General features: G+C 35.7%; 1 protein-coding gene across 1 annotated transcript in view; it reads right to left on the reverse strand.

Annotated features, from left to right (window-relative positions):
- Positions 1–1561: 1561 nt before the first annotated feature.
- The window catches only part of TBCA (tubulin folding cofactor A), a 78108-nt gene continuing 54062 nt past the window's right edge, over positions 1562–25607 (reverse strand). Inside the window, exons 2-4 of the mRNA XM_059175300.1 lie at positions 21701–21806; positions 4153–4239; positions 1562–1815 (exon numbers count right to left, since the gene is read on the reverse strand). Coding sequence (XP_059031283.1) covers positions 1735–1815; positions 4153–4239; positions 21701–21806 — 274 coding nt within the window. The 3' untranslated portion in view covers positions 1562–1734. The remainder of the gene's footprint in view (positions 1816–4152; positions 4240–21700; positions 21807–25607) is intronic.

The following is a 25607-nucleotide window of genomic DNA, read 5'->3' on the forward strand; positions in this document are numbered from 1 at the left end:
TACCTTGTTAATTTCTACTTCCTAGGCTTTGTGGCAAGAAAATAATTTTTTTTCAGCAACCAAGACTTGGGTTGTAGCTATAAAACTTCCCTTTCAGAATTACTTTTTTCTGGAGGGACCAATATTTTTTGCTTTGAATATATTTTATTTATGTATTTGGCAGAAGGCTGAAATGAAATTTTTTACACTTAAAAAAATGGTAAAATACTTTCTTTAAATGCTATCTTACTTGGAAAACTAAATATGCCATCTCACCCACCACCAAGAAGCCAAACTATTCTTGGGACTTAACACCAACCAGAAAATAATCTAGAGGTTTAATTCTCCTGCTCAAATCTCTAATATTAAGAGAAAGCCTTAGTAGAAAGTTTTACATTGTAATTGTGTTTTTATTTCCTTACTCTTCCTCTCCCCACCTCATGTACTTTAAAAATGGCAGGTAATATTTTAAGATGATGACATTTCAATTTAGAAATGCTTCTAATTTATGTTATTAAGTAATTTTCTACATGTATAAAGATTTAAAAAATGATGGATTCTGTGCTTTACAACAGCATACCCTTTAGAAATAACAGCAGGAAAGAATAGTATTATTTTTCTCTTCTCTGATCTTTCTGACAGATTCAATAGATGTTATGGTTTCTGGTAATCATTGGTGACTTTCAAAATCAAACCAGTTACCCTACGAGTATGTATCTTATAGCAGCAAAAATTCAGATTTTGTTATTTTTTCAATTATGGCTTTTAAAGTTTAAATGCTATTATTAGTATTTTAGTTCATTACATCACTGCTCAGGGTAGGCTGATGATATAAAGGTTTATACACATTTTCAAGAAACAGGAGAAAACTAAATGAGTTGTCATGTATTTTTAAGAAAATAAACTCAAATGATTAGGTAATTAATTGGTTTACAACTGTACTGGAAAAATACTTCGTGATAAAATGATAATCTTTTCCAGTCAGTCAGGATTATCCAGGTTTGGCTATGACAGTGGATGCTGGAGCTGGCTCAAATCTTCCCAACCTTGTGTTCAATGATGTCATGTCGGTAGCCTGAAATTAGTCACAGCAGGAGTACCACAGAGGTAAGAGACTCCCTTTCCATTCTGAATGTCTGTTAAACATTTGCCAATATACCATTATAATTCCTTTAAAATACAATTCAATTCTTTGTTCATAAGAATCTTACATGGAGATCTAAATAATTGATGTTTTTTGTATAAATCTATCTTTCTGGAAAGAGATTTAAATGTTTCCATTAGTTAACAGTGATGGAAATGTTAGACTTTCACTGTAAAGGAATAAGTATGTGAGGCTTTATGCACAGACATGTTCTTCCTTTCTTTTGAGGGAGTTGTACCCTATTCAGAATAAACTGTTCAAAATTTGGATTTTTATCTAAAAATAAAGGCATCCTATTTTTAACTCAATCCACACTTATGAAGCAAAATACCTAGACTTCAAAGAGAACCTAACAGATTTTAATTCTCTGTCAAAAATGTCTATGATTTCATGATAAAAGGTTAATTAAAAATATTTTGTAAAGTATGAAATAAACAATTTTAGACGAACTCATTTATTTGACACGTTAAATTAGGCAAAGAAAAATATATGCAACTGCATAAAAAGAATCACATTCTCATACTATTTGAACATACAGCAGTGGTCAAAAATAATGAATTGTGGAATGGATCCCAGGATTTAATGCAAAAAACATCCTGTACAGAAAAACTTCAGGCTTCTAACTTCACTGAATCCAATACTAAACGTGCTTCCTTATATTCCTCAGTTTCTTCCAAGTCTTTTTCACCCTCCTGAAATGAAATATAATAAAATGAGATTTATCCTTTTCAAACTTCAGTGCTATTATTTACTTAATATTACAAACCATCAATATAAAGGCTCAAAAAATTAACACAAAAAGGATTCCAAAACTCATCTAAATATTGTATAATTTCACAGATTTCCCAGTTTTGTTTTTTATTGGTAAGAGAAGTAACAGGTTTTGTTGTTTCACTGTACAGCATCCTCACAGAGTAAGTGATAAACAGGGTCACCTAAAGCTATTAGCATTAAATACATACATGAAAACCTCAGAAAAATGAAAAAAAAAGTATTCTCATTTTGTCAACATGTCATCATACAAAAAGGATTAATATCAATGGACTAAAAACAAAAAAATGATGCTTTTCTAAAGTGTCACATATATGATAATATTCAGATGACAATAATCCTTGAACTACCCACAATGACAAAGAAGGGTAGTGGTGTCACACCAGAGATAAGTATAATCTTTGAATTAGAAAACCAAACTGTCTGCTTATTAATGAGTATTATGCATTTTACTACAAGGAAACAAAATGCTAACATCTTTTATTTTTGATATCCAAAGACTGAGTTTTTCCTTGATACTTTATACATAAAACTCCTACTAAAATATTATGTGAAGAGATAACTGAAACAGTATCATCTAAGTTATTCTGCATATGAACTTTTGTTTGATTTTTTACTTAAATAAGTAAAGCTATAACCAGTTATTTGTGTTGGGTCAATAAAAGCTGAAGATGTACAAACAGTTACAGAGCAGAGAGAATAAAGTATGTGTGTTTATTCTTCTTCTTCTTTTTTTTAAAGATTTATTTATTTATTTGACAGAGAGAGAGAGACAGTGAGAGAGGGAACACAAGCTAGGGGAGTAGAAGAGAGAGAAAAAGGCTTCCCGCAGAGCAGGAAGCCCAATGCAGGGCTTGATCCCAGGACCCTGGGACCATTACCCGAGCCGAAGGCAAACGTTTAATGGACTGAGCCACCTAGGTGCCCCTGTGTGATCCTTTAATAGAAAAATTTAAAGCAAAAGGAGAATTTGCTTAACTCAGACTACAGGCAAAAATTTCTTAAAACCTCTATATTACACCTAAACATGTCTCTGTTCTCTGTTACTAACTATAAGCTCTTTGAGGGTAGAAATATTGTTGACTACATCCATACACACAAGTATATCATTCAAAGACAGAATTATTCTTTTCAAGCAATTTCTATTACTTTTTCAGCTACTAGATTCATGAAAGAAAAAAGCATTTAAGTTGTCAGGAAATAAAAATGGTGCTTCTGTCTCAGTATTTTAATATAGTAATTATTTCCTGCTTTCATCTACCTTTTATTTCAAAACCACAGTTTTATTTTTGGCTGTTAAGGAAAGTTACCCTGACTTTGAAAGGTTCCTATAGATAAAAACGGAGTTCTGTGTCAAAATTGAAGTAAAATGTGAACATATCTCTGTTTTTTTTCTTACAGATTTAGTCCTAATATAATTTTGGTGGGAAAACAAATGTCATTCTTTTTCAAAGAATACATATAATCATCCTGAGAAAGCCTCACAAGATTTTTGTTATAGAAGGCATAACTATGAATCACGAGACAGCTAGTAGCTAGTTAATATTAGCTCAAGAAACAGAAACACAAAATGAGTTTAGTAAAGGAAATATCAGAATTCATCAAATTTATCATCAAACAGTGAAAACAACTGGCTTGAATATAGTATCATGCAGTTATCTCAGTTAAGAAACAGGAGAACTTTTAATTGTTTTTAGAATCTTTTATAAAATGATTCTGCCACTGTATCACAAGGCACTTAACACTAGCAAGGATGGTAACAGTGTTATCCTGCTCCAAGTTAAAAGGAAAGCACTGTCTATATTACAAGGTGTTTTTTCCTCTCAAACTGAATAAGGTTTGACTCTAAAAGGATTCCAGATCCTTTTTGTAAGGGCCCAGATCCATTTGAAGCATCTGGATCTTCTGAAATTTTAAATAGTCTACTTATCTTTAATGTGCCAAAAAAAAGATCTTTATGTATGAATACTAAATATTTCAAGATACTGCTGGACAATGTTAGTGCTCTAAATATCTACCATAATAACTCAAATATATTTAAATAAACAGAATAAACATGTTGGTTATAGTACTTCTACTGGAGGCTAATTAAAATACAATTTAATCTCTACTAATTATTTTAAAATATACTGGCACAAAGGGCAAGTGAACAAAATATGTCCCGAACTAGTTTACAGCATTGAATACTTAAGATTTTGGCCTTCCATGTATTACACTGAAAGAATGTTTAAACAGAACACAGAGAAGAATTTACTTACTAATAACTGCAGAAGATCGGTATATGCTGCTTCCAACCTGCGCTGGCAATCTGGGATCATCATCCGGGACTCTTGCAGGATCTCTGCCTATAATGAAAATCTCTGTGAGACAAGCAGAGATAGTAGAACTTACGTGTTTAGCTCACAGTTCTGGAACTATCTAAAACAGGTCAGAAGAATCAGGAAAAAATTATAGGTATGTTAAATAGTTTTATATTTTTTAAAAAATAGCTCAATATTTTAAATTATGATTAGAAGTTAGAAAGAATGACTATCATACTGTAAAATATTCAAAGTACAAGTTTTAAATCATTTGGTAATCACCTTTTCATGCTAAGTGAAAATTAACTGGAAAAGCTTTTCATAGAGCATTTATTTAAAAAGGCTATTTAAAATAAACTATTTTTCCTGCTGTCACAAAGCACCTTTATCCAAAATGGGATCAGCTGGTTATATAAATATCTCCTGCATCTTCTGAGTAATAAAGAAAAACAGTGTTCAGATAATATCACATGGAGATAATTACTGCATGAAAAAAGTTATTGAGTTATTGATCCCATCGTGTGCACACTGCAGGAGGTTCTTACTGAAAGACAGAGGTAAAGAAAAAGGAAAAGCAAAGACCAGCAGGTTCATATTTTTGATGCTTATCATGCATAAAAAGTTATTACTTATCCTTGTGCTTCATTTTAGGAGAGAGATTATTCTCCCCATGCACTTTGAGCCAAATTACCAACCTGGCACCCCTCTGAATCTAACTTCTGCCTATTCCTCCTGAAGACAGACACAACAGAATTAAACCCAAGAATATTTATTCTGGAGGGTATTTCTGGATATAAAATATATCATTCAAAGCTGAACTATAAAATATCAGATCATAAAAGAAAAAAATCAAAGCAATCACTGAGAAACCAATCAGTAGGAAGGTAAATAAATTAGTGTCAGATGTTCCTCAAAGACGTCTTTTTCCTAAGATGGCAAGAAGCTTTATCTCCTTAAACTATTCTCAGAGACACAAAAATCATTTAAACATTTATCTACAAAAAATAATGTTTGGGCAACTACCTTTGGTTAAAAGGGTACAAATTCCAAACTTTTACTAATTTTACTAATAAGCTTTATTAGCTAGCTCATATAAAAATAAAAAGGAAAGACATAACAGCGGTAATCATACTACATTTTATTATTATTATTATTATTGTTATTTTTAAAGATTTTATTTATTTATTTGACAGAAATCACAAGTAGGCAGAAAGGCAGGCAGAGAGAGAGGAGAAAGCAGGCCTGCTGAGCAGAGAGCCCGATGCGGGGCTCGATCCCAGGACCCTAGGATCATGACCTGAGCCGAAGGCAGAGGCTTTAACCCACTGAGCCACCCAGGCACCCCAATCATACTACATTTTAATAGAAACTTTAGTAAGTCCCGGTATCTTCTCCCTTTCCCTAATAGTTTTGTCATAACAGGCACTATAAACAAAAATTAGAATCATAATAAACAAGGATGCTCTCTATCCACATCTGTTTTCTCAGGTGAAAACCTATTGTTTAACTTCTTTTACTAACAAGACGCTGGCTGAAAACTCAAGACATAGGATCATGACTTTACTTCACTGCTAATCATACTATACCTAGATATTTAATCACTGTGACTAAATTATTTTTATGTATCTGGTTAGTATGAATATGTGTGAAAAAATCACTGATAGACATTTCACTGGATACCTGATTCATATCCAGTGAAGTGTGGTCCATTTGGACCACCCTTGAGAGTAACTTAAAGGGATTAAATAAGATGAAATGAATAGAGAGTAAGATCAAAAGCGTAAGTCAAAATGGATACTTCGAGAAAGTTTTTTGAAAGTTTTAGTACTGTCAATGAAATGAACTTTATAATTCTTTCATTATTATTCTATTATTATGGAGCAAGAATCCTCATTTAATCTATCAAAACAGGACTATGATGTAAATAGGGTCAAAGATCAGTCTCTCCCACGTACCATCCCCAATTCATTCAATAAGCTTACTATAGATCTATAGGATGCCCGGTACAGGGGATGCAAAGATGAGTAAAAGGGCAGTTTTTGTCCTCCATTCCAGTATAGGAGCATGAATATGAAAATAAACACTTCATAGCTTCAAGACGACTGTGCCACTGGAAGCCAAAGGCATATAGTACAATCCTGGCTATGATGTGGAATACATAAACCACAGCTCTATCAAGGCCATAAACCGTATACTTTACCTCATAACAATGAATTACAAGTGCTAGAAATAATTTTAAAAAAACATATATAAGGTGTGATTATATAGTAAAGAAACCCCTCAAAATACCTGAACTAAAGTAAATGAGTATTATCTTTCAAAGTGTTCTCCTTGGGAAGGAGTCACTCAGATGAATGGAGCCTCTCTTTAAAATATCTGAATAGGGTGGTTCAGTCTTTAGGCATCTGCCTTAGGCTCAGGGTCCTGGGAACAAGCCCCACATCCTGCTCCCTGCTCAGCAGAAAGCCTGCTTCCCCTTCTCCCACTCCCCCTGCTTGTGTTCTCTCTCTCGCTATCTCTCTCTCATCAAACAAATAAATTCTTAAATAAAAGAAAATATCTCAGTAAACTCTCAGTTTATTATAATGCTGACTATGACAAGACTGAGTTTAAGTCAGGATCTTGGCACAGATTGGGAGGTACAAGGAACCTTAGGTAAACACAGCAGGATGTGGTTGTACTCATGTGTTACTGTTCTTAAAACAAGTTAGGATATTTTGGGGGGAAAGTTATTCAGGTAAAATGGAAGTCTGGGAAGGCTTATTAGCAAGCTCAAACTAGAACAATAAATAAATTACTAAACTAAAATCTGATCAATTATCTTTATAATCAAATGTATATAAGTTGGAAGGGAAAAGCCCTAATTGGCAGATTTTCATTTTTTCAGAAAGAGGAGCTCTGTGAAATAATCTGGGCAATGTTAAGTTGTTCTGCTATTGCTCAATTGAGATATGATTTCTAACTTCTTTAATGATCCATTCACCCAGGGCTGGCTATAAATCCATAGGCACTCTAATATTGGATATTGGCTACCTCTGGAACCAATGGTAACTGCATTAGCTTGACAAACTGAGCTTTAGAGTTGTTCAGAGATTACTGTAATAATGGTTAAGTCTGCTTTCATACAAAGGTCAAATGGTTAATATACTAATAAGCAGGTTAAAAATCCAACTGAAGAAAGGGAGAGACAGAGGGAAAATGGTAACTATGTAAGACGATGGATATGTCAAGTAGCTTGGTTATGGTCAATATTCACATATACATTCATCAAATCATACAATTTGATAAATATATACAATTTTAGACTGTCAACTGTATCTCAGTAAAGCAAGGGAAAAAAGATATGAGGATACTCTGAGAAAGAAATGAAGACTCATAGAGTCAGAAGGGACCTAAGTGGTCATCTACTACAGGTTCCTCAATTTATAAACAAGAAAGCTGAGTCTCGGAGTGACTAGCTAGTTGATAGGATCTGAGTTATAACCCATGACTCTGATTTCAACTCTAGCATATGAGTGATAGTGTAGCCAGACTCTAAGAAGGCTTCCAATGATCCCGTTCTTGCATAGTCACCTCCCACACTACATTTGGGTTGCACCTGTGACCAAGAGAATGTGGCTGAAGTGGCTTTCTAGAACTTAAGACCTGAGGCTAAGTCTTTAGAAGGCTTTTTGTTTCCACATGGGCCTCTTGAAATGCTTACGTTATGGGAATGCTTCTCTCAGGACCTGGATGTCATGCTGTGAGAACCTCTGAAGGATGGAAAGAAGGAATATAGAAAGATAAGAAGGAAGGAAGGAAGAAAAGAAGAAAGGAAGGAAGGAATTTGACTTGGGTTTTGTGGTTATTGCTGAATGACTAAGGTTATTGCTCAATGATTAAAAAGTAGTCTGGGCCCCTAAACCCTAAGATGTCAATAATTACTTTAAGTATAAATGGTTTAAATCCACTTTCTTTCTTTTTTTTTTTTTTTTTTTGTTTAAATCCACTTCTAAGAGATTCATAGACTGGACCCAACTATATGCTGCTTACAAGAAAACCACTTTGAACAAAATGAAACAGTTGAAAATAAAAGGATGAAAAAAGATGTATCATGCAAACATTTAAACGAAAGAGTGACTATATTAATACTGGACAGACTTCAGAGCAAAAAAATAAATAAATTAGAGACCAAGAGGAATGTTACATAATAATACAATGATCAATTCACCAAGAAAAAAACATGGTGATCCCTAAATGTGGATGTACTACATAAGAGAACTTCAAAATATATAACATAAAAACAGATTAAATTGAAAGGAGAGAGATAAAACTACACATATAGCTGGGGATTTCAATACTTTACTCAGTGCAAATGGTAGAAGTATCAGACCAAAAAAGTCAGCAAAGTTATAAAAGGACTGAATAATGCCATCAACCAATAAGATCTAATTGACATTTATAGGACACTCTGCCTAAGAAAGGAAAAGAAATACTTTTTAAGCACCTATGAAACCTTCCTTACAGAGGCACCTGGGTGGGTCAGTTAGTTAAGCTTCTGACTCTTGGTTTCAGCTCAGGTCATGACCTCATAGGCTGTGGGACTGAGCCCTGTGTTAGGCTCCATACTCAGTGCAAAGTCTGCTTGAAAGATTCTCTCTCTGCCCCTCCCCCATGCATACTCTCTCAAATAAATAAATCTTAAAAAAAAAAAAAAAAGAAACATTGATTACAGTATACCATAGTCTGGGTCAAATAACTACAACAAAACAAAAATCTCAACAAATTTAAATATTAAATAAAAGAACTGAAGTAATACCTAGTGCATGTACGACTATTAAAAAAAAGTAGAAATCGTAACAAAAATATAGCAGGAAAATCTTCAAATCACTTAGAAATTAAACATACTTGTAAATAACCCATGAATCAACAAGGAAGTCTCAAAACAAGAAGAGAAATACAGAGATAAATGAGAATTAAAGTATAGCATGTCAAATGTTAAAGGATTCAGTTAAAGCAGTGCTGAGAGGGAAATTTATAGCAGTAAATGTTTATGTTAGGAAAGAACAAAGACCTCAATTTAAAAATCTAAGTTCTGGGGCACCTGGGTGGCTCAGTTGATAAGTTTCTTGTCTTCAGCTCAAGTGATGACCCTAGAGTCCTGGGATCAAGCCCTGCATCTGGCTCTCTGCTCAGTGGGAAGCCTGTTTCTCCCTTTCCTACTCCCCCTGCTTGTGTTCCCTCTCTCACTGTTTCTCTGTCAAATAAATAAAATCCTTTAAAAAACCCAAAAACCAAAAAACTAAGTTCTTATTTCAGAAACTGAGAAAAAGAAGAGCAAATAAACCCAAAACAAGCAGAAGGGAATAATAAAAATAAGATTAGAAATGAATAAAAAATTTTAGAATAAAAATATCCATGAAACAAAGAGTTGAGTTTTTAAAAAACTAATAAATTACTAGTAACACTGAAGTCAGAAGGCACAAATCACTAAATCAGTAACAAAAAAAGATCTTATCTTTACAGATCTTGCAAGCATTAAAGGAAAACAACAGAAACTTGAGTTAAGATGGTGAAACAGTAGGGGGAGTCTGGGCTTGAACACAGCTTCACCCCCTGATCACTGCTAGATCAACATCAAATAATTTTGAATACCTAGGAAATTGATCTGACGATTAAAAGAACAATGTGCATAATTAGAGGGAGAGAATGTGGCAGGCTTATTTTAACAAACAAATCAAAGCACACTTAGTTAAAGGTCCAAGCACTCCCCACCACAAACAAGGAGGAACCCTGCAAAGGACTGACCTTGGGAAAAGCAGCCAAAACACCACAGCAGACTGTGCAGAGCATACACCAGAGACACTCCCTGAAGCACCAGGCCCTAGACAGTGTAGGACTCCTTCTTAATATACTATTACTCTCAAAAGCAGGAAAATAACAAGCTTTCATAACATGCAAAAGCAGAAACCTAGACAAAATGACAAGATGAAGGAAATTTCTGGAAAAGAAAGATCAAGAAGAAACCATGGCCGGGGATTTACTCCAAACAGATATAAGCAATATATATGAACAAGAATTCAGAACAAGAATCATAAGAATCATAAGAATCATAAGAATAGGGGCACCTGGGTGGCTCAGTGGGTTAAAGCCTCTGCCTTTGGCTCAGGTCATGATCCCAAGGTTCTGGGATCGAGCCCCACATCAGGCTCTCTGCTTAGCAGGGAGCCGGCTTCCTCCTCTCTCTCTCTCTCTTCCTGCCTCTCTGCCTATTTGTGATCTGTCTGTCAAATAAAAAAAAAAAAAAAAAAAAAGAATCATAAGAATATTATGGGGTTGAAAAAAGCATAGGAAACACCACAGAAACCGTTGCTGCAGAGATAAAAGAGCCAAAAAACGGTTAGGCCAAAATAAAAAATACTTTCCTGAGATGCAAAATAGACTGGATGCAATCACAAAGAGGATGGAAGAATCAGAGGAACAAAAAGGTGATACAGAAGACAAAATTTTGGAAAACAAAGAAGCTGAAAAGAAGACAGAAAACTAGTAGATCACAAAGAGACTTAGGGAGCCCAGTGATTCCACAAAGCACAATAATATCCATATCATAAGAATCCCAGAAGAGGAAGAGTGGGAAAAAAAGAGCAGATTTATTTGAACAAATTATAGCTGAAAATTTCCCTAATAAGTGGAAGGAAATGGATATTCAAGTCCAAAGGCACAAAGAACTCCCCTCACTATCAATAAAAACAAGTCAACACCAAGACATATCATAGTGAAACCTGCAAAATACAAAGAGAGAATTCGACAGCAGCTAGGGATAAAAGGTCTTTAAGGTACAAGAGTAGACATAAGGGTAGCAGCAGATCTGTCCACAAAATCTGGCAGGCCAGAAGACAGTGGCATGATACAGTCAATGTGCTGAATGGGAAACGTATGCAGCCAAACATACTTTATCCAGCAAGGCTGTCATTCAGAATAGGAGAGTTAAAGGGTTTCCAAAACAAGCAAAAACTAAAGGAGTTTATGAACACTAAACTAGCACCACAAGAAATATTAAAGCAGACCTTTGAGCAGGAAAGAGGAACCACAATCAACAAAGACTGGAAAGGAAAAGAGACAATCTACAGGAATAGCAACTTTACAGGTAATACAATGGCACTAAATTTGTATCTCTCACCAGTTACTTTGAATGTAAATGGCCTAAATGCTCTAATCAAAACACACAGGGCATCAGAATGGATAAAAAAACCAAGACCCATCAATATGCTGTTTACAAGAGACTCACTGTAGACCTAAAGACACCTCCAGATTGAACGTGAGGGGGAGGAGGACCATCTATCATGCTATTGGATGTCAAAAGAAAGCAGGAGTAGTCATATTTATATCAGACTAACTAGATTTTAAATGAAAGAGTGTACTAAGAGATGAAGAAGGGCACTATATCATAATAAAGGGGTCTATTCAACAAGATCTAAAAATTCTAAATATTTATGCCCTAACCTGGGAGCAGCCAAATACATAAATCAGTTAATAAACAAACTTAAAGAAACTCATTGATAATAACACATTAAGAGTAGGGGACTTTAACCCCCACTCACAGTAAGGGACTGATTATCTAAGCAGAAGATCAACAAGGAAACAAGGGCTCTGAATCATACACTGAACCAGATGGACTTAACAGATATATTCAGAACATTTCATCCTAAGGCAGCAGAAAACACATTCTTTTTTAGTGCACATGGCACACTCTCCAGGATAGGTCACATATTGGATCACAAAGCCTCAACGAATAGAGAAAGAGAGCATACTATGTGTATTTTTAGACCATAATGCTATTAAAATGAAGTCAACCACAAGAAAAAATAAGGGAAGACTGCACGTAGGTTAAAGAACATCCTACTAAAGAATGAATGGGCTAACCAGGAAATTAAAGAAGAAATTTTTAAAAAAAATACAGAGAAGCAAATAAAAATGAAAATAAATTGAAAGTCTAAAACCTTTGGAACACAGCAAAGGCAGACATTAAGAGGGAAGTATACAGCCAAACACAGGCCTTCCTCAAGAAGAATAGTTTCAAATACATGACCTAACCTTACACCTAGAGCAGCTGGAGAAAGATCAGCAAATAAAGCCTAAAGAAATAAATGAAATAGAAACCAGAAGAACAGTAGAACTGACCAACAAAACTAGGAGCTGATCTTTGAAAGAATTAGTAAGAATGATAAACCCCTGGCCAGACTTATCAAAAAGAAAAAAGGACCCCCCCCAAAAAAAATCATGAATGAAAGAGGAGAGATCAAAACCAACACTGAAGGAATACAAGGAATTAAAAGAACATATTATGAGTAACTATATGCCAAAAAATCGGGCAATCTAGAAAAAATGGATGCATTTCTAGAGATGCATGAACTACCAAAAAAGGAGCAGGAAGAAAGAGAAAACCTGAGCAGACCCATAACCAGCAAGGATATTGAAGCAGTAATCAAAACTCTCCCAACAAACAAGAGTCCAGGGTCAGATGGCTTCCCAGTGGAATTCTACCAAACATTTAAATTAGAATTAATATCTAGTCTTCTGAAACTATTCCAAAAAAAATAGAAATGGAAGGAATACTTCAAAACTCATTCTATAAAGGCAGTATCACCTTGATTCCAAAATCAGAGTCCCCACCAAAAAGGAAAGTCACACACCAATATCCTTGATGAACATGGATTCAAAAATTTCCAACAAAATACTAGCAAATTGTAAGGAAAAAAAAAAACACCACTAAAAAGTCTATAATACTGTTCATAATGCTCATGGATTTGCCACTTAGAAGAAATGAACCAATTCCTTCAAAACTACAAAGCACCAAAACTCAAATGATAACCTGGGTGGTTCTACAATCATGAAAGGAATTGAATTGTGATTAAAAAGATCATAAAACAGAACTCTCCAAGCCTCAATAGTTCCACTGGACAATTTTATCAAATATTTAAGGAATGGAAACTAATTTCACACAAATCCTTTAAGAAAGAGAATAGGGAACATTTTTCCAATTAATTTTATGAGAGGAGCATTAACCTGATACCAGAACCAGACAAAGACAGTATAAAAAAAGAAAACTGCAGACCATAAAATTAGATGCAAAAATCCTCAACAAGGTATTAGTAAATTGACTCCAGCAACATACGAAAAGAATTACACACCACAATCAAGATTAAGCAGGTATAATATAAGACTGGTTCAACATTTAAAAATCAGTTCGTATAATCCCACAATATTAGTAGGCCAAAGAAGAAAATTTATATGGTCTTATCAAATGAGCAGGAAAAAAGCATGTAACAAAACCCAAAATACCCATTCATGACAAAAACACTCAGCAACCGAGGAATAAAGAACTTCCTCAACTTGAGAAACACTATTTACCAAAATGTACACCTAACATTATACTTAATGGTAGATGACTGAATGCTATCTCCTTAAGATTAGAAATAGGTGAGATGTCCACTCTCACCACTCCTATTCAAGAGAGTACTGTAAGCCTTAGCCAGAACAATCAGGTAAGAAAAAGGAAGACGTGCAGGTTGAAAAGAAAGAATCTATCTCTATTTAACAAATGATATGCTTATCTATGTAGAAGACCAGAAGGAATCTACAAAAAAACTTTTAGAATTAGAGAGTTCAACAAGTCAAGGTTACAAGGTCAACACAGAAAAAACTAAATGCACTTCCATATCTAACAGCAAAATATGTATGTGGAAACCAAAACTAAAAACAATACCATTTACAACATTTTCAAAGAAAATGAAATACTCAGGTATAAAACTAACAAAACATACAGGATTAGTATGTTGAAAATTACAAAATGTTGATGAAAGAAGTCAGACCTAAATAAATTGGAAAGAGTTAACATGTTCATTGACTGGAAGACCTCACATAGTAATGACATCAATTCTCTCCAAATTGATATACAGGGTTTTGTTTTTTTTTTAAAGTATGCTCCATGCCCAGTTGTGGAGCCCAACATGGGGCTTGAACTCATGACTCTGAAATCAAGACCTGAGCTGAGATCAAGATTCAGATGCTTACGGGGCGCCTGGGTGGCAGCGCCTCTGCCTTCGGCTCAGGTCATGATCTCAGGGTCCTGGGATTGAGCCCCACATCGGGCTCTCTGCTCTGTAGGGAGCCTGCTTCCTCCTCTCTGCCTGCCTCTCTGCCTCCTTGTGATCTCTGTCAAATAAATAAATAAAATATTAAAAAAAAAAAAAAGATTCAGATGCTTAACCAACTAAGCCACGCAGGTGCCCCCAAACAGTTATATAGGTTTTTTTTTTTTTTTTTTTTAAAGATTTTATTCAATTATTTGACAGAGAGTGATCACAAGTAGGCAGAGAGGCAGGCAGAAAGAGAGGGAGAAGCAGGTTCCCTGCTGAGCAGAGAGCCTGATGCCGAGCTTGATCCCAGGACCCTGAGATCATGATCTGAGCTAAAGGCAGAGGCTTAACCCACTGAGTCACCCAGACAACCCCGGTTGTACAGATTTAATGCAATTCCTATCAAAATCTTAGCAAGGTGTTTTATAGACACAGACAAGCTTAATTTTAAAATGTTTTATGGAAAGGCAAAGGAAGTAGAACATCTAAAACAATAAAAGAAAAAAAAGAAAATGAGAGAACTCACTTTCACAATTAAATCTTTCTCTATAGCTACAGTAATCAATACAGTGTGGTATTGGTAAATGAATACATACAGGTTAATGGATCAAAAGGGAGAAACAAAAATTAGACCTACAAAGATGTCCAAAGGGTTTTTGACCTTTTCAACAAACATTGCTGGAGGAACTAGGCTTCTATAGGCAAAAAGATAAATCGATAAATTTCAAACTAAACCCCACCCCTTAAACAAAAATTAACTCAAGACTGATCAAAGCCTTAAATGTAAAACATAAAACCACAGATATTTTAGAAAAACAAAACAAAACAAACAAACAAACAAACAAAAACAGAAAATCTTTGGGACCGAGGATTAGGCAGAGGCCTTAGACTTGAGATCAAAAGTATAATTCACAAAAGGAAATATTAGCCATAAATGAGATGTTCTCAAAATTAAAAACTATTGCTCAGTGAAAGACACTGTTAAGAGGCAGTGACTAAGCGAAAATATTTGCAAACCACATATCCAGCAAAAGGCATTTATCCAGACTATACAAAAAACTCTCAAAACTCAGAAGTAGAGAAACAAAGGATCCCATTAAAAAGTGGGCAGAAGACGGCTCAATCAGTATTGCATGCCAACTCTTGATCTCAGCGTTGTGATTTCAAACCCCATTTTGGGTGTAGAGATTACTTAAAAAAATAAAATCTTAGGCGTGCCTGGCTGGCTCAGTAGGAAGCGTGTGGCTCTTGATTTGGGGGCCATGAGTTAAAGCCCCACTCTGGGTGTGGAAATTACTTACATAAATAAAAAACTTTTAAAAAGGGAGCAGAAGACATGAACAGACATTTCACTGAAGAGGATATACAGACATAAATAAGCAAATGAGAAGATACTCAACATTACTGCCATTAGGAAAATCAAAATTAAAAGCACAATGAGGTATCACTATACATCTATCATGCAGGTGATGATCAAATGCTAAAATAAAAAATAGCGGTAACATCAAAGGCCAGTGAGGATGTGGAGAAATCAAAACACTCACACATCACTGATGGGAATGTGAAATAATAGTCACTCTGGAAAAGAGTTTGGTAGTTTCTCTTAAGACAAAAAAATTTACTAATAAAACAGAGCAATTTCTTGGGATTTTATCCCAGCAAAATGAAATCTTACGTTCATGCAAAAATTGTCTATGAATGTTCACAGAAGCTTTTTTTTAAAAGCCCCAAACCAGAAATAATCCAAATGTTCTTCAGTGGATACATCCATACCATGGAACACTACTCAGCAATAATAAGGAACAGATAATCCACTCAGTGACTTAAGTGGAGCTCAAGGGAATTATGCTAAGTGGAAAAGCCAATTTCAAAAGGTTACATACTGTATAATTCTTCAAAGAATATTAATTACTTAGAACTCAGGGATGGAGAAGACAGGGGCTACAAAGAGGAAGCACAAGACAGTTTTGTGTGGAAAGATTTTCCATCTTAACTGTCGTATTTACACATTCTACATGTGACAGAATTGTATATGGGACTATATTCATAAACACACAAATGTATATACAGATACTCACAAATGAGTATATGTTTAACTAGAGAAATATAAATAAGCTCTGTGGTGTACCAAGTCAATTTCATGGTCTGGACATTATAATTATAATTATATAAGATATTAAAATTGTAGGAGGACTAGTGAGGGATGTATGTGACCTCCCTTAACATTTACTGCAACTTCCTGTAAATTTACAACAAAATACAAAACAAGCATAAAAACGGAGCACCACTGATAAACCTCAGACAACAATATTTTCTTGTACCACTGGAAGTTATTTTAAATAATACTTTTATCACCAATAAAAGAAATATGGTGTTCCTTGCAGAATCAGTCTTGTGAAAGAGACTTGATAAAATTCCTCTTTTAAACTGAGGCTTCCTATTATTTTCCACATACTTAAGAAAAAATTTCCCCTTCATTTTTAGGAAAAAGAAATATCCAATTGTGAATGTTAACTCATGTTTGAAGTAAATCACACACAAGAAATGTATGTGCATCCTTCTCAAAAAGACAAAATTTTTACAACACTGCAATTATATGTAATAACTGTAAATCTTTATTGGGAAAATTGTACCAATTTGTCCTTTTAACATTACTTCTGGAAGATAAGAGAGGAGTCATGCCTCAGATGAAATAAGAGGGATATGTTTGATTATCATTGTTTATTGTTTCTGTGGCAGATTAGGTTTAAAAAGAACAAAAAACCAGAATACTTTCACTGGTTGAGGGCAAAATCCTCTGTATCTCTAACTAGGATAAGGAGAGTAGGAAAGAAGAGCGATGTCATGAGCAGAGGACTAAAATTAATTTGGGCAATTTGAAGGTTGCAATATATTGTCTAGCGCAAAAAGAAAAGGACAGCACAGAATAACTCTTTGACTGACTGCTATTTTGGCCTCTTAGGGTCTTCTACCTAGTTACTTAGTTTACAAGAACCAAAATTAGACCTAATCTAGAAAAGGCCAATTTTGACAACCAAATAGGTAAGAAGTCTGGTAGGGACTGACAGTATGAATGTGTTATTACTTTTTTAAAAAAGATGTACTTATCTATTTGAGAGTGCCAGAGCACAGGGGAAGGCGGCACAGGGCAAGAAAGAATCCCAAGCAGACTCCCCACAGAGCTCAGAGCCCAAGGCGGGGCTCAATCTCGTAACTCCGGGATTACAACCCTGAGATTGTAACCTGAGCCAAAACCAAGAGCTGGACACTCAACTAACTATGACACCCAAGCACCCAAGAAATGTGTTCAAAAGATCCATTAAAGCCAGAGCAAAATGGATCCACGTGAGAAAAGAGCCACGTTAGTAAGAAGTGGTTAAGGAGGGGATTTAGCTCAGAAGAGGAGGAAATACAGGAAGACAAGTCAAGAACCCACAAATTGCAGCACTTCGCTTTCTTGATATTCTCTACTAGGAGAACAACATACGTAAAGAAACTAATACCCACATTAAAGTTCCAGGCAAATAGGAATAAAGCAGTGCTTTGGGCAAAGCAATTCTTATTACATGTAATAAAAAAACATGAATGGCTGGCCACAGTATAGCTAAGCTAGGGAAAGTAAACTGAGAAAAGCATATAGGTTGGGTTAAAGAAAAGGTCTCATGAGACAGACAAAATTGCAACTGACAACTATATAAATTATAGGTTAACAATAGCAGTTAACAGAAATATTTATTGTTCTGTAATGAGATACGGGATAGTATTTTTGAATGTAAGTGCTAGGGTGACTAGGAATTTAAGAAATCACCTTATAAACCATAACCATGTGACAAGAGAGAATTTTAACATAGCTGAGAGTAGAAAGGATTTTTTAAAGATTTATTTTATTTATTAGAGAGAGAGAGAAAAAAAAAAGAGCGTGCATGTGCACAAGAGCAGGCCGAGGGGCAGAGGGAAAGAATACTCAAGCAGATAGCCCTCACTGAGCATGGGGCTGGAGGTGGGGCTCAATCCCAGGACTCTTGAGATCATGACCTTCACTGAAACCAGATGTTAGATGCTTAACTGACAGAGCCACCTAAGCACCCTGGAAAGGATTTTTAAACAAAAAATTTCCCCTTTTTACATCTGCGTATATAGTCAATGATAATGCAGTTAAGTGGCTAGTACTTTTAAATAACAATGAAAACAGAAGATTCAATGAAGAGTTAATCCCTACCTATAAAATAGTGACTTTACTGAAAGATGATCAATATATAAATATTAAAATAAAACAGATTCTCTGATAATCTGTGACATTCTCTGCAGAATTTTATTTAGAAAGAGAACACATTTATTCTCCATTCCGGTAACTTACAGCTTTTATTCTAGCTATATGGCTATTTTTTTTTAATACATTACTGGTGATTAAAAGAACAGGGCAAAGAAAAAAATAACTGAAGTCAGGAGTTACATATCTGGGAAAATAAGCCTGATTGAGAAGGACTTGGAAGAAATAAACTCAAATACTGTGTCATACTATTTCTTACTAGATGTTGGAAAACAACAGAGGACATAAAAGTGAGAGAGGGGCAAGAGTGATATAAATAGTCATACAAGTACCTATTTAAAAAAGCATTTAACCATCATTATTTTAAGAATCAAAAAACTGGGGGCGCCTGGGTGGCTCAGTGGGTTAAAGCCTTTGCCTTTCGCTCGGGTCGTGATCCCAGGGTCCTGGGATCGAGCCCCATGTTGAGCTCTCTGCTTAGCAGGGAGCCTGCCTCCCCCTCTCTCTCTGCCTGCCTCTCTGCCTGCTTGTGATCTCTGTCTGTCAAATAGATTAAAAAAAATTTTTTTAAAGAAAAAAAGAGAATAAAAAAACTGTGCTCCATATGTAAATCCTTATGAAGAGCAGTTAGTCCACAGTGGTCAATATATCAGCAAACATAATGTATCTATAAATCTGTTTACAAATCCTTCCTCAATTTATGAAAATCTTAAATACAAATGTCCTCTGCTATATCACACCTAGTGGAAGCAGGCTCTTCTAGAAGCTCAAAATTAAGGTTTTCTTCCTGGATTTTTCAGATGACACTATGTTGCTTTTGAAAAACAGCAAATGCCTACAGAAAAATCCATTTTAAATTATTAACATTGTTGAATGAAGTGTGCGTTGAGTGTTTACTATTATTTGTAACGTAATTTATATGATTAAAACCACTGTTGAGTTCACCAAGTCCTGATTTAAAGAAGTCTTGAGATATAATCTGTATAAGCCTTTTTCTAAGTGTCATCTGAATTTTATTCTACATGCATTATACACTGGATGTTAAGTAAAAAAGTAAATGTTCTGACATACCATTTTAGACATCAATCTGGCTGTTGTGATGGGAGGGAAAGGAGATTTCAAGAGACAGAGGTGTGCTGAGTAGGAGGCTTTTGCAATAGTACAGGCGAAAGATGAGAGTGGACTGGATTAGGGGCAATGGTAGAAAGGAAAGAAAAGGAGGAAATAAGAAATAGGACTTGTGGATATCAGATGTGGTTATTAGGAAAGAGAGAGAAGCATCAAGAAGAGAGCCACTAAATTTTTGCTTTTAGGTATTTCAGTGACTGGAGATACCATTTACTGAAGATGGGTAACAAGAGAAGGAACAGATTTTGTTTTAGGAAGGTGGGTTAACTTGAGGTAAGACCATGATTTTTATTTTGGACACTCAAGAGAATATGCCAAACAGGTGATTAGTTGAATATATACATGTCTGGAATGGTCAAGCCCAGAGATATAGATTGGGGGATACTGGCACTAGAATGAACACCAAGTAAGTAGGGACTAGTTTTTTTTGTTTCTGTTTTGTTCTTTTTAATGTCATGCCTAAAAGAATGTCTAGAACAGTATTTGGCAAGTAGCAGGGGATTCAATAGATATCTGTTGAGTGAATAAATGAGTGAACATAAAAATGAAGTTTTATGATGGTATGAACTTAAGACCCAGAGGTTGCAGAAAGAACTCTTAAAGGTTAACACACACACACACACACACACACGGAGGGGGAGAGAGAGTTTCAGCAAAGGAGACTGAGGAATGGTAGCAAAACAGAAGGAAAACTAGGAGGCTATTATTCTAGCAAAGAAAATAATATTAAAAAAATGCTTCAAGGAAAGTGGTTACTTGCGTCAAACGCTGTTGAAGCGTTTCACAAAAATGTGAAAATAATGTCACTGACGGTTTTAACAAGGGTTAGGGAACATAATCCATTCTAACAGGAAGGAAAATAGTACAGGTACAGATGCAGATAGGTTGAAAGATTTTGTGGTAGGAAAAGACAAAGCTCCCAATAGCTTCTATTTTCTGAAGGAATTATGAACAAGTGTCAGCCAAGAGTGACTATTCAATAAATGCTCTGATGGGAATAAATAAGATGTTATGGGAGAACAGAGGAGGGATATCTATCTCAGTGTTGAGGCAGAAGGTATGGGATGTTTAAAAGATAAAGAGAAATTTATAAAGAAAGGGTAGGTAGGAGAAGCAGGAGAGCATTTCATACACATGTAGTATGTTAGAGGCAAAGGAAAGAAGAGCATGTGCAGGCAACAAAAAGGCTGGACCTAAGAGGTCCAGGGAGGGAACAGCAAGAGAGAAGGTTGGATAAGCAGGTATCAAAAAGGAGACTGAAATTTGTCATGAGGATAATTAGAAGAAGCCACTGAAAGTATAATATATATACTTATTTTGGTGGTCTTCTCATCAGTTTGGGGAAAGTATTTGTAAATTTAACATACAAGCACATTTAATATAAGATTAGGCCATTTATATATTAAGTATTTTTGAGTTTATTTTTTTTTTTAAGATTTTATTTATTTATTTGACAGAGAGAAATCACAAGTAGATGGAGAGGCAGGCAGAGAGAGAGAGAGAGGGAAGCAGGCTCCCTGCTGAGCAGAGAGCCCGATGCAGGACTCGATCCCAGGACCCTGAGATCATGACCTGAGCTGAAGGCAGCGGCTTAACCCACTGAGCCACCCAGGCGCCTCTGAGTTTATTTTTTGTAGTAATCTCTACGAACTATGTGGGGCTAAAACTCAGAACCCTGAGATCAAAATCTCATATTCTTCTGACTAAGCCAGACAGGTGCCCTCATTTTTTATATTTAATACTTAAAATGGAGAGGCAGGATAGCTTAATGGATAAGAGTACAAATTTTAGACCCAGAACTCCTGCATTCAAACCCTAGCTATACTGCTTGGTGGTTATGTGACTTAGGCAAACTATGTAACCCGTATTTCCATATTTTTAAATTAATAGTAAAGAAGAAAATAACAGCACCTTCTCAAAGGGCTGTTAATGTATTAGTTAACATGGTATTCTGTAAATGTTAGCTATTATTATTAAAGATACAATTTACCTGCTTTTTAATGGCATAATTTTCACCATCTTCAGCTTTCATTTTTTCAATTTTTTCTTCTTGCTGTTTTGCTTCTTTTTCATACATCATTTTTTCTTTGACCAATCTATAAATAAACCAAAAATGGTTCCAAGAATTAACTTTTTCTCTAGCAAAAAGAACATGGGAAACAAAGAAAATGTAAATATAAAACATACTTAAGATACCAAAGTATGTGTGCTGGCTGGGGAGGAGGAGAGGAGGAAAGAAAAACAGCCATAGATAGAAGTCTGATCCTTAGGCCCTTAAGTCCTCTACCTGTCTAATCAAGTACAATCTTCAAAGCATAAAATTCTTAAGTTTTTAATTAAAAACGTGTTCTGCGATAATATTTGTATTTACAATGTAAAAACACTCAAAATTATTATGTACTAACATTTGTCTTGCCTTTTAATTAGTATGTATTTTCCAAACTTTTATACGTGTATTTGGAACATAATGGGGAAAAGTTCAGCTCACTGGAAAAAAAAAAATCAGTACATTGCATGCCAAATCCAAAATAAGGAAGGATAACATTATTTTCAAAAGCAAAACTATTTAACAAGTATTTACTATTCAATTAATTTTATGCCTGACCTTCCTCATGTGAGGGACTGGGGTACATCATTTAGACATGATTCTCCTAGGGACAAACAGTGGAAACACATATTTATTTACTAAAACAAGAAAAGGTGTTGATAAAGATCAACAATAAACTGAAAGAGAGAAATACAAAGTTCTACTGATTATTCCTCATATAACCAAAGTGCAATCGATCATAATAACTCAATCCCCTCTAATCCTGGTTTATCAAAGTTTTAATATAAAATAAAAATGTAGTTCAAGAAAACACTAACACTCTGATATAAACAACATCTAAAAAGCAGAATAAAAAGCTTTCAGAGTCCATATGTATTAAAAGAAGCTTTCTCCATTTGGTTTACTTACTAATTTCTAGAACTCTGTTGCTGAGCTAGCACTTAAAAATCATTATTAGAGAATGGCCTCTGTCTAATCATTTACAATGAAGATTTTTAAGTTTATTTCAAAACATTAAAAAAAATACTTTTATTTATTTTAGATAGAGAAAGAGTATGTGCGTGCCAAGGGAGGAACAAAGGGGTAAAGAATCTCAAGCTCCATGCAGGGCAATGAATATAAACAAATAACAGAGAATACTCAAGAAACAATAAGGGAAATAACAGTACTTGGGAAAGTACTATTTCTGGTTATCTGAGGAGAAGAGCCCTAATGATCTGGGGTACAGGGGTCAGTTGAGAGTTAAATTTTTCTTCGAGCTTTTACATTTGAGTTTATTCTTCATTTGACTTTTAAAACATTCCTATAGCTAAATATTAATACAAAAAACCCCAATAGCCAAGTAGTGAATTATGATTACAGCCCTTCACCAATTCACTACCACATATAAAATGATAATAGTCAGTGTTATTCACTGGCCTCATTATGAGGTCTGACAATGAATACCACCTCTATGATGATGTTCATCATCCTCATATGCTTCTCCATTGTAATGGTGCCATCTTTCCTAATTTGGATCAAAGTCTACCAGTCTTTTCAATTTTGAATAATTTTAAAGTTCACTAGTTATTCCTTAAGCAATATTTTCTAAATTTTCTGGAATAAAGCAAAATTCAATTAGAAAGACAACAAAAATGTATCTAATAGTTGTAATTCTCTAAACATTGCTCTCTTTTCAAGTTTTGTAAATGCTATTAAAATAACAAGTACAAAAATAAGTCATAACATTGTATTTTAAAGGCATAATTAATGAAAATATTTTCTTTCTTTCTTTTTTTTTTAAGATTTTACTTATTTATTTGACAGAGAGATCACAAGTAGGCAGAGAGGCAGGCAGTGGAGAGGGGGAAGCAGGCTCTCTGCAGAGCAGAAAGCCCGATACGGGGCTCGATCCCGAGATCATGACCTGAGCCGAAGGCAGAGGCTTGACCACTGAGCCACCCAGGCACCCCTAAAAATATTTTCTATTAGTGTTTCAAACCCACACCCACAGAGAAACAGCAATTTCAAAATCTGGTCACTTTCAGTACGTAGACAAATACATGAGAGGAAACTGCAAAAATCAGAGCAACAGAAAAGGATAGGCATAAAAAGGACAAAGGAGAAACTTTAAGAAATGATAATCATTAGGGAAGTGATAAATAACTTTAGACTTTTAACTATGTAAGTATGGCATTAACGTCATTTTTAGATATGTAGTCTGATGTTTTCCAAACTACTCCTTGGTATCTAAGTGGTCAAATAAGGTTAAAAAAAAAAAAAAAAAAAAAACACTACTTGCTAGGGCACCTGGGTGGCTCAGTCCGTTAAGTATCTGACTCTTGATTTTGGCTTAGGTCTTGGTATCAGGGTTGTGAGATTGACCTCTGTGTGGGGCTCTGTGCTGGCAAGGAGCCTGCTTAAGGTTCTCTCTCTCCTTCTCTCTCTGCCCCTCCCCACCAAAAACGAACAAAAAACCCCAAAGAATATGTATTCTGATATTAGGATTATTCAAAGCAGCATTACGCATAAGAGGCCAAATGTGAAAACAACTCAAAAGTCTATGAAATGGTGGATAAATAAAATATAATATACCCATACGACAGAGTAATATTAAGCAATAAAAAGAAATGAAGTACTGACTAATGGTACAACATCAATGAAAACATCGTGCTAAGTCAAAGAAGCCAGAGAGGAAGAGTTCAAAATGGCAGAACAGTAGGAACATCTGGTCTCAGGAATCATTCTGAACACCCATGAACTCAACCAGAGAGCTAAGAAAATAATAGCTGCAACTCTACAAATAGAAAAGCAACCACTTTATGGTAGAAGTTACGGAGAAGTGAGAATGAGGCAGTATATGGTAAGATAAACTGCAGGGTAAACAGCAGGTAAGCCGGCTACTGGAAATCACAACTTTTAGAAGTCTGCTCCAGTGAGGAACATCCCTGCCTGAAAGGTGCTCAGGTGGCAAAGCGGGCAGAATCCTAGGTGGGACAGTGTGGTCTCAGGATCCCCAGGGTCACAGAAAGACCAGGGGTGCCTGAGTGTGACAGAGCAACCAGGCATTGGAGCAGGGAAGCTGGCTGCAATCAACAAGCCCAGGAGCGGGCTCTCAGGTCTAGGGTGCCATAAACTGTGCACCCCGGGATGGGGAGGGGGCTACTCTCTGAGAAGAGGCCCAGCAAGTGGCAGAACCAGTGAGATCCCCCTTCCTATCCTGCTGAAGGAGAGCCACAAGTGTGTACTACAGGAGCCTTCAGAGTTTGGGGACTCAAAATGGGGTCCCATGCCTGAAATACAAACACTCAGTAGCAGGCTGGGAGAGCACAGACAGCACAGACCAGGCTGACAGGAGTGACTGACTGTTTTTCCCTGACGGCACAATGAGGAGTGGGGCCCCAGGCTCCTGGCTCCAAGGCTGGAGACTGGGAGGCCATCAATTTCATTCTCATTCTTTTTTTTTCTTTTCTTTTTTTAAAAGATTTTATTTATTTATTTGACACAGAGAGAGATCACAAGTAGGCAGAAAGACAGGCAGAGAGAGAGGGGGAGAAGCAGGCTCCCCGCTGAGCAGAGAGCCCGATTTGGAGCCCGATCCCAGGACCCCAGGATCATGACCTGAGCCTAAGGCAGAGGCTTTAACCCACTAAACCACCCAGGTGCCCCTTTCATTCTCATTCTTGAAAGTGGTGTGGAAAGCCTTCAGGGAACAAAAGCCACATATAGCAATCCAGCAGATTACTTAGCCTGGCCCCCTGGCAAGAGCAGTGCAATTCCTCCTGGAGCAAAGACACTTGAGAATCAATGCAACAGACCTCTCCTTCAGAAGATCAGCAAGAACATCCAACCAAGACCAAGTTGACCAAGC

Source organism: Mustela lutreola, chromosome 5 (genome assembly GCF_030435805.1).
Source record: "Mustela lutreola isolate mMusLut2 chromosome 5, mMusLut2.pri, whole genome shotgun sequence".
Lineage (NCBI taxonomy): Eukaryota > Metazoa > Chordata > Mammalia > Carnivora > Mustelidae > Mustela > Mustela lutreola.